This window comes from Asparagus officinalis, unplaced genomic scaffold (genome assembly GCF_001876935.1).
Source record: "Asparagus officinalis unplaced genomic scaffold, Aspof.V1 AsparagusV1_Un95, whole genome shotgun sequence".
Classification (NCBI taxonomy): Eukaryota; Viridiplantae; Streptophyta; class Magnoliopsida; order Asparagales; family Asparagaceae; genus Asparagus; species Asparagus officinalis.
Genome location: NW_017972361.1, coordinates 183,967 through 195,497, shown reverse-complemented (window position 1 = coordinate 195,497; position 11,531 = coordinate 183,967). Strand labels below are relative to the sequence as shown.

The 11,531-nt window shown below is 36.9% G+C and overlaps 1 protein-coding gene across 1 annotated transcript; it reads left to right on the top strand.

The window, feature by feature from the left end:
- Nucleotides 1–2,038: 2,038 nt before the first annotated feature.
- Nucleotides 2,039–7,341, top strand: LOC109827256 (homeobox-DDT domain protein RLT3-like). The gene is made up of 7 exons (XM_020394234.1): nucleotides 2,039–2,200; nucleotides 2,280–2,735; nucleotides 3,901–4,239; nucleotides 4,343–4,957; nucleotides 5,118–5,222; nucleotides 5,330–5,552; nucleotides 6,753–7,341. Exons 1-7 carry the CDS (start codon nucleotides 2,090–2,092, stop codon nucleotides 6,764–6,766), a joined length of 1,863 nt encoding a protein of 620 aa, XP_020249823.1. The 5' UTR covers nucleotides 2,039–2,089; the 3' UTR covers nucleotides 6,767–7,341.
- Nucleotides 7,342–11,531: the final 4,190 nt, after the last annotated feature.

The following is an 11,531-nucleotide window of genomic DNA, read 5'->3' as shown; positions in this document are numbered from 1 at the left end:
GACGGAAGCTCATTCATGTTATGAATAAAATTTGATATTTGGATGTGGGCAGGTGCTAAAACCGTATCCGTATTCGAGAAAATATCCGTAACTATATCCTTTAGGATATGAATATGGTTCCTCAAATCTATAACCAATAGGATATAATTATGGATATGGATTTGTAGTGAAACATCCGGATTCATATCCAAATATATCTGAACAGGGGTGAGCTCGGTCGGCTTGTTTCGGGGAAAAATAATCAAACCGAAACCGTACTGAATGATTGTTGCAACTGAACTGCACTGATCAAATTCGGTTCGGTGCCCATGTCGGTTCATCGGTTGTGGTAGCGAACTAAGTAGTAATGCTTTAATAAAACACCACTGGTGAAAATCATTTGCTCTCTGTTTTTATCAAACTAACTGAAATATGTTAGCAAATAATAGAGCACGCATGGCTCAATACTCGTACCAATAGCTCAAGAAACTCTAAATCTTCAGAGAATCGTCACATGTAATAAATTAAATGGACACTAAATGACACGTTTTATCCAATGTTTCCAAGTTAACATATTAAATTGTTAATAAGCCTCCTAAAATATGAAAGCTTGATCGTTTGCAATCATCGATCAAGTTGTAACTAAATGCTAAACTGGAATCACACTATGCTAAATTAAAAATAACACTTGTATGAAGATAGATTTTTCATATTTATTGATAAAAGCAATGAACTTGTTTAGGAAACAAAAGGTTCATATTACCTGGTGATAGATAAAGAATTGCTAACAATAGAAGAACTACATTCATCCGGCTCCACCTATGGCGCTGAGTCCGAAGCCAAAGACAGTTGAAGGCATTGTTGTTGTTCTGACATTGGTTCAGTATTGGTTTTGGTTGGAAGTTGAACCTAAAGTTGAAGGATTGAAGATGATGACTTGATGAGTATGCTACAAGTAGAAATAGTGGAGTAGACAGAAGTCTTTTAGGGGGTATAATCTCAAATGTTCATTCATTCCAATTTCCAACTAATTAGCATATACTAGGGCTGTCTGAAAAGCCCGCGGGCTGGGCCCGGCCACCGGGCCGGGCCCGGGCATGATGACTTGATGAGTATGCTACAAGTAGAAATAGTGGAGTAGACAGAAGTCTTTTAGGGGGTATAATCTCAAATGTTCATTCATTCCAATTTCCAACTAATTAGCATATACTAGGGCTGTCTGAAAAGCCCGCGGGCTGGGCCCGGCCACCGGGCCGGGCCCGGCCGGGCCGGCCGGGCCGGACATAACGGTCAAAACAGAAGAGGGTTTTGACCGTTGTGCCTCCAACAACGGTAAAAAACGATCAAAATGTGAGGGTTTTTTGATCATTTGCCGAAGTACCAGAAATGTTGTCTCCCTAGGATACCACATGAGTCAACTCTCGTTGGAACTTTATTAGTTAGCATCTAAGTCGAGACATCCCTCCCCCAGCTCCTTGTAGAATATTTATATTTGCAGGCATATTGTTTGCTTCTCATCTTGCATGTTTATACATATCCTGTATGATCCTCTATGATTATACTCCCTCGGGAATGTCCTTGTAATCATGGAATTTTGTGTTATCTTAAAGGTGTTTTTTCATGGAAACCACCTTAAAAATAGGGTCATTATACAGAAACCACCTTTTATTTTCAATTTATATGTAAACCATCTTTAAAGCGAGTTCTTGTTCCAATCAAAAATTTCACTAAAAAACCAAAAAATAAGCTTAGAAATGCATGTTTAAGGGACATGACAAGTATCATAACTAGACCAAAACATTAAAAAGTGAGTCACATGTCTTGAATGCCAGTTTTTTAGGAGTATTTTTGGATTTTGAAAGAAAATTTTGACTGGGAGGTGGCTGATTGGAACAAAGACTCATTTTTAAGATGGTTTACATATAAATTTAAAATAAAAGGTGGTTTATGTATAATAACCCTATTTTTAAGGCGGTTTCCAGGAAGAAACCTGGAAACCCTATCTCAAATATAAACAAAAGTATGTTGTTCTATACACAATCTTAAAAAAACTAAAAGAAGCTGCCTTCATTTGATCTTCTGTATTGATATAATATAGGAGAGGAATCAGATGGAAAAATATGGCCTACGTTCTCGCACATTGAAAGGTGAATTATTTGCTATTTTATCTGAGCAAGGAAATGGTGGACTAACAGTTTGTGAGTTGGCAAAAGCTCCGCAGGTATAAACTTAGTTTTCATAGAAATTGCAATTAAATTGAATTTAATATAATTGTTGGTTTTTTATTATTGTTTCTTCAGGTTGTTGCACTGGACCTACCAAATACTAACAAAGAAGTAGAAGAACAAATATGCTTGACTCTATCGAGTGATATTACATTATTTGAGAAGATTGCTCCTTCTGCTTATCGCCTTCGTATAGGCCCGGATATTAAAGGAAAGGAGGGTCATCAATCTGATAGTGATGATTCGGGCAGCGTGGATGACAATTTTAGTGCTAGTAGCAGTAATGATGAGTCTGATGCTTCTGAGGAGTTGAACTCAACTGGTCAGAGAACCAAAAGATACAAAAGACGGTGTAAAAGAACAGGCCAGCAGTTGACAGAATATACTGAAATTGATGAGAGTTATTCAGGGGAAGCATGGGTATTAGGTTTGATGGAGGGTGAATACTCAGATTTAAGCATCAATGAGAAGCTGGATGTTTTAATTGCTCTGCTTGACCTTGCTGGAGCTGCTTCCGTTTATAGAATGGAGGTAAAATGAGCTACATATACATATCGTATAATTGCTAGTGCATACATTGAAACTCTGGCCTTCCGATCTCCTTTGTCAATATAAGCTTGCTTGTCATGCTGCATGTTTCTCTTTATTTTCTTGAGATAACTTCATCTGCAAAGGTCATGGCATGTCATGCTTGACTTTTTTTGTTGGTTTAGCTATTAAAGTTTTATTATTTTCTTGATAACTTATCATATAATTCAACTTTAATTGCCTCTACTCTCAATAGTGTATTTGTTACTCTTTTCAATTAATTTGTTAACACAACTGCATCTGATATCTTATTATAGTAGAGATTAACTACTTTTAATAGTCAAGAGAGAGCAAGCTTATACAGTTAATTAACGAATTTTGCATCTGATGGTATATCCCGTTAAATAATTATGCAACAAGCTCATGGTAAAGAAAGAACTAAACAAATCCATTCTGACAGGTATAGATGCAGACAGATAGTTGCATATCATCGGCACTTATTCTTGCATATGTAATGAATACTTCTAACATGACTAGCTTGTCATGCCCATAGTTTTAGATATCCTAATATAGCCGATATATTGTCTGATTTATTCCTTTATAAGGCCTGCTGCAAGAAGATTTGGTCTCATTATGCTTTTACACTTTTTGGCAGCTTTTGGCCGATATTTTTCCAACATGGCTAATATATCAGCTGATATGTCCTGTTATATGGCTTGTCGCAGAAAAATATGCCATCAATTTTTGGGTGATATATCATGATTTCCCGAGATATCAGGAGATGTATTGACCTCAAACAAATTGGCTAAAATGTTGCAATGTCGATTCAAACTTTTATTTGCTTTAAAAGAATGGTTTAGACTCAATTGAGTATGCTTAGCTTTTTTGTAGTATGTTTATTATATTACATTTTAGGACATTATATCATATATGCATATCATTTGCTATGACAATCACATATTTACTATGTATCCCCGATATTTCCCGATATCCGCAATTTGGTATGAATTTTGGCCATCCGATATTTCCCCAATTTCAGATATTTAAAACCTTGATTATGCCACTTATACAAGTTCAAAAATCCAGTGGTCCGTATTTTTCATGTCCTTATAGTGTGATCACTAGCTTATAGATGACTTACCTCTGGTATGAAACTATCTGTACACAGGAATCTGGGAAAACCCTACCAGCCACCATGCCTAATTCGTGGTGTCATGGATCAGGTGCAAAAATAAAGAAATCATCAACACGCAGCCACCAACAAGATTTAGAAATTATCTCAGGAGCCTCTAAAGGGGTGAAAACCTCCATAGCAAATGGTACTGAAGCTGAAGACAAATCTCAGCCTGATATACACCAAGTGCAATCAGTCCATTTAGGATATGATCGCAGGTACAATAGTTATTGGCTCTTTCTTGGTCCTTGTGATGCACATGATCCAGGCCACCGTCGGGTTTATTTTGAGTCTTCTGAAGATGGCCACTGGAAGGTCATTGATACAGCACAGGTCACTCCTTACTGGCATTTTGCTAACCAAGTTATTTTCTTCTAATATTCCTACAAGATAAACTATCATTCATATCACTTAAGTTGTCTTTTAACTGTTGCAGGCCTTCGATGCTCTATTATCATCTTTAGATTGCAGGGGTACACGGGAAGCTCATTTGTTTGCATCTTTGGACAAAAGAGCAAATTCTCTTTGTCAAGCAATGGACGATTGGATGACTAATGAATTTACTGGCAGGCAAGAGAGAGGGTGTTATTCTACTGAATTTGACAGTAATAGTGGGGATGGCTCTTCAGCTGTTTCCGATGTAGACAATATCTCAAGGTCTCTAGAACCCATAGACAGAGCTGCATCTGGTGGCATGGTTCTTGAACTTGGAAAGACTAGAAGAGAGGAGAAACAGAAATGGGATCGCTTGCAAGCATTTGATAAATGGGTTTGGAATGGTTTTTATTCTCATCTTAATGCCATTAAAAGAACTAAAAGGTCATATATGGAAACATTAACTCGATGCCAGAGCTGCCATGATTTGTACCTGAGAGATGAGAAACATTGTAGAATATGTCATCTTACTTTTGAATTAGACTTTGATCTTGAGGAAAAATATGCTGTCCATGTAGCAACTTGTAGGACGAAAGAGGATAGCTGTGAGTTTCCAAAGCATAAGGTTCTGCCATCACAACTGCAAGCTCTCAAAGCAGCAATTCATGCAATCGAGGTGAGAGCTTACCTACATTTAACTGCCTTTCTTTGCACAAACCCCTCTGTATTGTGCATGTATGTGCATATATTGGTACTTGTATGTGTCGCTATAAGGGTAGCGTACATACATGAATTTGCTTCTGTAATTGACAAAATTCTTGTTGAAAATCTCGTAGGCATGCATGCCTGAAGCTGCGTTGTCAGCTGCTTGGACAAGGTCAGCTCATAATCTTTGGGTTAAGCGTCTTCAACGCACATCATCCTTGCCAGAACTTCTTCAGGTTTTTTTGTTTTACCATCAAGTTATACATTTATTAATACAAAGAATTGCTTGAGACTGTAAAGCTTGACGAGCTCTGACATGTTTCGTTTTCTGGGTTGATAACAGGTTGTTACTGATTTTGTTGGGGTCATAAATGAAGAATGGTTATATGGATGTGCTTCTAAATTAGGTAGCCATGCTGCTCTGGATGACATAATTGTATGCTTCCAGACTATGCCGCAGACAACCTCTGCTGTTGCACTTTGGATGGTTAAATTGGATGCTCTTATTGCTCCTTGTTTTGGAAAAGCTCAACCACAACAAGCAGAATGTAGGCCTCAGTTAAGAGGTATGTTGTCGTTCTGCTTCATCAGTGCAGTTTCTCCTTTTAGTAGCTATTTTTGATTTGAAATTGCATTTGTCAATGACATCTTAGTCCAAACCTTACTACCTGTCAATGACTCGTATTGGTTTCAGACTTCTTTTATTACACTTCTTTAATTGACCCGATCTTTGAGGATTATGCCTTCATTCTACCACTGCATCTTCTTTTCTATTCAAAAAAGACAGATCATGTGCTACTATTTTCTTGCTGAATTTAAATTAGCTGAATAGTTATTTGTTATGGAATTACATGTGAGCAAAAAGCAGAACCAAACGACTGAGTAAAGAATGGGGACTGACTGCAGCTAGCCAAACAGTATAGGCACAGGCTGTAATTTTCTTGGTACATTTCATCCTAATATGTGGTATTGCTATATTCACATCTGATACTGCAAATTATGGGCAACCAAACAAGATGGAGCCTGGGTATTTCAAATGCCTTATAACAAGATGGGCAACCAAACAAGATGGAGCCTGGGTCCTTGTTAAATGCCTTCTCCATGCTCTATGATCACTTTGAGAAAGGTGTCTAATTGAAGACGTTAAATTGTAGGTTTTGGTCTGACTAAAAGAGTTATCACAAAATATTTTACAATTTCTTCTTGTAATCTGCAACTCTCTTTCTTGTCATTCACCTTGTAATTGTATCTGTGTGCATGATACATGAATAGTCACCAAGTAGGTTGACAGTTGACATGTTCCTTCTTACTTGATAGTCACATTACATGCAGTGTAGAGGTCACCTCATTTCAGTAGGTGTTAATACTTAATTTGGACCCTTTAACATGGTTATTGGAGTCAAAAAGGAATTACAATGGCGTTGAAGGTCTCAATCATTATGCCTTACATTTGTCATTCTGGTAATGTAACTAATGCTAGCCAATTATAAAAGCATATTTATGGCCTGCTATCTGTATGACATGTTCGGAGTTCTATCGAAAAAAATGTACTGAAGGATAGTCAACGGGGACCTGTATTTACTTTACTCATTGGTAGGATGCCCAAAATTATAGGTTGTATTGTTGTGTTTGTTGAACTTCTTCAGATTCTTGGTTTATATCCTGAAACTTCTGGATACTTGACCTTAAACTTAAATTCTTTATGTTTCCCAAAGTTTAATCTGGAAAGTAACATCATCAAGAAGTTCTTTTATCATTTTTTTCAGGAAGGCCCTCCTGAATCAAGTTGCTGAATGGCAGCAACTACACAACCCCTAAAGATGGGGAATTAGTTTTGATGCTGTCGGAGCATCCAGAAGATGGAGGCATGCGTAATCTTCCTGCAGCATTTCGATTACTCCTGGTATATATTTACTCAACCTTCACAAGGGGCAAATGTGTCGCTTTGCTGGATGTTACCAATTTTGATATTCTTAAGGGTCTGGCAGTCAGCTGTTACTTCAGCTGCCCTAACAACGGCCAACTCAAATGCCAGGTTTCATTCTCATACGGCTCCATCGTTGTCAATAACCATTATTTTTCCATATGGGTCCCTTACATTTGTTTTCCTTTCGGCGGAGGCCTTGCGTCCGAACTTTGTTAATTGTTATTTTGCAATGAGAGAATTTTTTGGTCATTGTGATCTTCGAAATAAATTTTTTTGCCATTTCATGTAATATGTAAGAGATTTGGTGAGGAAACTCTGGTTTTCTTGTATAGACTCTTGAAAATTTTGATGCCTGGGATATGTTTGGTTTCATTTACTAAAGGAAAATAATTTTGCTCGGGAGAGAAAGCTCGGGCATTGTCACAAAACTATTGCTAGCTCATGATTTCACTAATTGTTCTGCAATTAATTATCCGTGCTTTTTTTTGCTCTTCACTCAGTAAACATTGAATTTGAATTTTCTGGCGCTTTTCTAATATGTAAAGGTGGGATTTTAGTTCTTTTATTGTTTTTCTTTGTTATTTTGTTTTGTAAGTTGTATACAACAATATTGTTAGATCCAAGTTAATTTTTTTTTTCAAAAAGAATTAACAAAATTGCTTTTAATGCTTTATGTTTGCTTCATATTTCATGTTAACTTTCTTGGAAAACAAATTTTATCCTGAGTAACAAGACGTCATACCAAAGTTTGACTTTTATGATACCATGGTAGGACAAAGCTAAATACTGTTACGGTGTGTTTATCTATTTTCTTCCTTGTGATCTTAGAGAGAAATACCTTATTTCTTCCTGCTATAGACTTAAATTCATTCATCAGGATGATAGGTATATCTGGTATTTGGACGGAAGCTCATTCATGTTATGAATAAAATTTGATATTTGGATGTGGGCAGGTGCTAAAACCGTATCCGTATTCGAGAAAATATCCGTAACTATATCCTTTAGGATATGAATATGGTTCCTCAAATCTATAACCAATAGGATATAATTATGGATATGGATTTGTAGTGAAACATCCGGATTCATATCCAAATATATCTGAACAGGGGTGAGCTCGGTCGGCTTGTTTCGGGGAAAAATAATCAAACCGAAACCGTACTGAATGATTGTTGCAACTGAACTGCACTGATCAAATTCGGTTCGGTGCCCATGTCGGTTCATCGGTTGTGGTAGCGAACTAAGTAGTAATGCTTTAATAAAACACCACTGGTGAAAATCATTTGCTCTCTGTTTTTATCAAACTAACTGAAATATGTTAGCAAATAATAGAGCACGCATGGCTCAATACTCGTACCAATAGCTCAAGAAACTCTAAATCTTCAGAGAATCGTCACATGTAATAAATTAAATGGACACTAAATGACACGTTTTATCCAATGTTTCCAAGTTAACATATTAAATTGTTAATAAGCCTCCTAAAATATGAAAGCTTGATCGTTTGCAATCATCGATCAAGTTGTAACTAAATGCTAAACTGGAATCACACTATGCTAAATTAAAAATAACACTTGTATGAAGATAGATTTTTCATATTTATTGATAAAAGCAATGAACTTGTTTAGGAAACAAAAGGTTCATATTACCTGGTGATAGATAAAGAATTGCTAACAATAGAAGAACTACATTCATCCGGCTCCACCTATGGCGCTGAGTCCGAAGCCAAAGACAGTTGAAGGCATTGTTGTTGTTCTGACATTGGTTCAGTATTGGTTTTGGTTGGAAGTTGAACCTAAAGTTGAAGGATTGAAGATGATGACTTGATGAGTATGCTACAAGTAGAAATAGTGGAGTAGACAGAAGTCTTTTAGGGGGTATAATCTCAAATGTTCATTCATTCCAATTTCCAACTAATTAGCATATACTAGGGCTGTCTGAAAAGCCCGCGGGCTGGGCCCGGCCACCGGGCGCGCGAGGCCCTGGGCCGATGGTTTTGGCCAAGGCATGGCTCGGCGCGCGGCGCGGCCCGCAGAACAGTGGGCCGGCAGGACTAGGGGCAGCTGAGACTCGCGGCTCGCCGGGCCGATCTGGGCCCACGGCGGAGCTCAGTACGCCGGATGAAACTGATCTCCTAGAAGGCTGATGGCGTTTGTGGTTAAAGCGGGTCGTGCCGGTCCCAAGCGGCTCACCTAAGGTATTCGTTGGGTGCCGCAGGCCCGGCCAGGCCAAAACGGTCAAAAAAATGACCGTTTTGGCCGGGCCGGCCGGGCCGGACATAACGGTCAAAACAGAAGAGGGTTTTGACCGTTGTGCCTCCAACAACGGTAAAAAACGATCAAAATGTGAGGGTTTTTTGATCATTTGCCTAGGGGGCTGCCTCTATAAATAGAAGAGGGTTTTCACTTCTTCTTCTCACACCAAAACTCTTCTACTTCTCTCTAATACTCTCTTATACAATATTATACTCTCTTATAATCTCTTATATTTTCTAATACTTTCATCAAATGGCTTCTGGATCTGAATATGAAGAGCAAAATCTATCTCCTACTGATTCAGAAATGAGTCCTCCTACAACAACTACTCCTCCTACCGGTGTTAATCCTAAAGCTGGTGGTGACGAATCTGCACCAAGAGCTCCTAAAAAGCCGAGATCCGACGTGTGGAATTTTTTTGAGAAGATAGACGTCACCAAGGATGAACACGGTAGGATCATCACCCAAAAGGCTAAATGTGCGTTGTGCGGCCAGATTTTCCAAGCTCATCATAAGAGCGGCACCAACCACCTCAAACGCCATATTGAAAAACACAACAAATGCCAGAATCTTCAAGGTGATATCCGACAATCTATGATTTCTCAATCCTCCTCCTATGACAGTCTCGGTAGTTGTAGTTATGACGCTGCTCGAGCTAGGAAATGCGTAATCAGGTTTATCGTTCTTAAAAACCTTCCTTTTAGGTTAGTAGAAGATGATTAATTTGAAGATTTGTTTAAAGATGGTTTTTATCCTACATTTATCAAATTTTCTCATCAAACTTGTCAACGTGATATTTTAAAATATTATCAGGAGGAACAAGAAAAAATAATTTCTTATTTTAAAATTTAAACTGTAAATTTTCTTTAACTTCTGATATTTGGACATCTAGAGTGCAAACTGGTTATTTATGTATCACAGCACACTGGATTGATAAAAATTGGCAAATGTTTAAAAGAGTTATTTCTTTTATTGCAGTTGAAGAGTCACATACTAGTATTAATATTGTAAATTTAATAATTGAAGAACTTATGAAACTAGAAATTGATCAAAGAATATTTTTTCTTTTCCTAGATAATGCAAGTAATAATAAGTAGCTGTTGATTTTATCAAAAGAATTCTGTCATTATCATGTCATGGTGAACTTTTTTATATTAGATGTATCTGTCATATTTTAAATTTAATTGTTCAAAGTGTATTTTCTGAAATTAAACCCATGATAGAAAAGGTTAGAACTGTTGCTAATATGCATAATGCTTCTAAAATGAGAATTAAAAGATGAAAACAATGTTGTAAAAGAAAAAAAATATAAGCCCAGACTAATTCCAAAAGATGTTGACCATAGGTGGAATTCCACCTATGCAATGTTAAGTGTAGCAATAGAATATAAAAAATTATAAATAATTTTATAAATTTTTATGCTTCTAGTTCTAGCTCTGGTAATAGTTATGGAATAACTGAAGATGAATGGATAATTATATGTAATTTAAATGAGATGTTACAAGTTTTTTATGATGCTACAATATTATTATCTGGCTGTTATTATCCAACAATTGCTTTAGCTGCTTTACAAATTTTAAATATTCAAAAGTTTTTTTCAAAATATTGTATGGATGATACTTTTGGATCTATAATTTTTCAAATGAAAAGCAAATTTAATAAGTATTTTAGGCCTATTCCTCATATTTTTGGTTTGGGGTTTCTTATTGATCCATGTTTGAAGGATATTGGCCTTCGAAGTTTGTTACAATCATTATATGGTGGACAAATTATAGACTTAGATGATGGATCCACCCTTACTACTACTTCTTATCATTTAGCTATTAGAAATTATTTTCAAACATTATTTGATGAGTATGTAGCTAGACATGGTGTAGCTGCACAACAGTCTACAGCTTCGGCGCCTTCGAGCACAGGTCGAGATAAAAGTGTAAGTTTTGATAGGTATGCAATGGTAGCTGAACTAACTGGTGGATCTAGACTTGGATCAGTATTAGAGGTTTTTGAAATAGATGAATATTTATCTGCTTTCTTAGTTAAATGTCAAGGAAATGCTTTAGATATTTTTTAATGGTGGAGAGTATATGGATCAGTTTCATATCCTATACTTTCCACCATGGTTCGTGACTTACTAACAGTACAGGTTTCGACGGTAGCTTTGAAATCTGCCTTCAGCACAACATGATGTTTGATCGATGACCACATGACATGCTTAGATCCGTATACTGTTCAAGCGGTAATGTACTTCCAAGACTGGTGGAGGTACGAGAAGCGAACGCAGGGCATCAATCAGATGACTAGAATTGAAGATAAATTTGAAGAGTTGTGACTAGCAGATAGGTATAAAGATTAGATAATATTCATCAAAT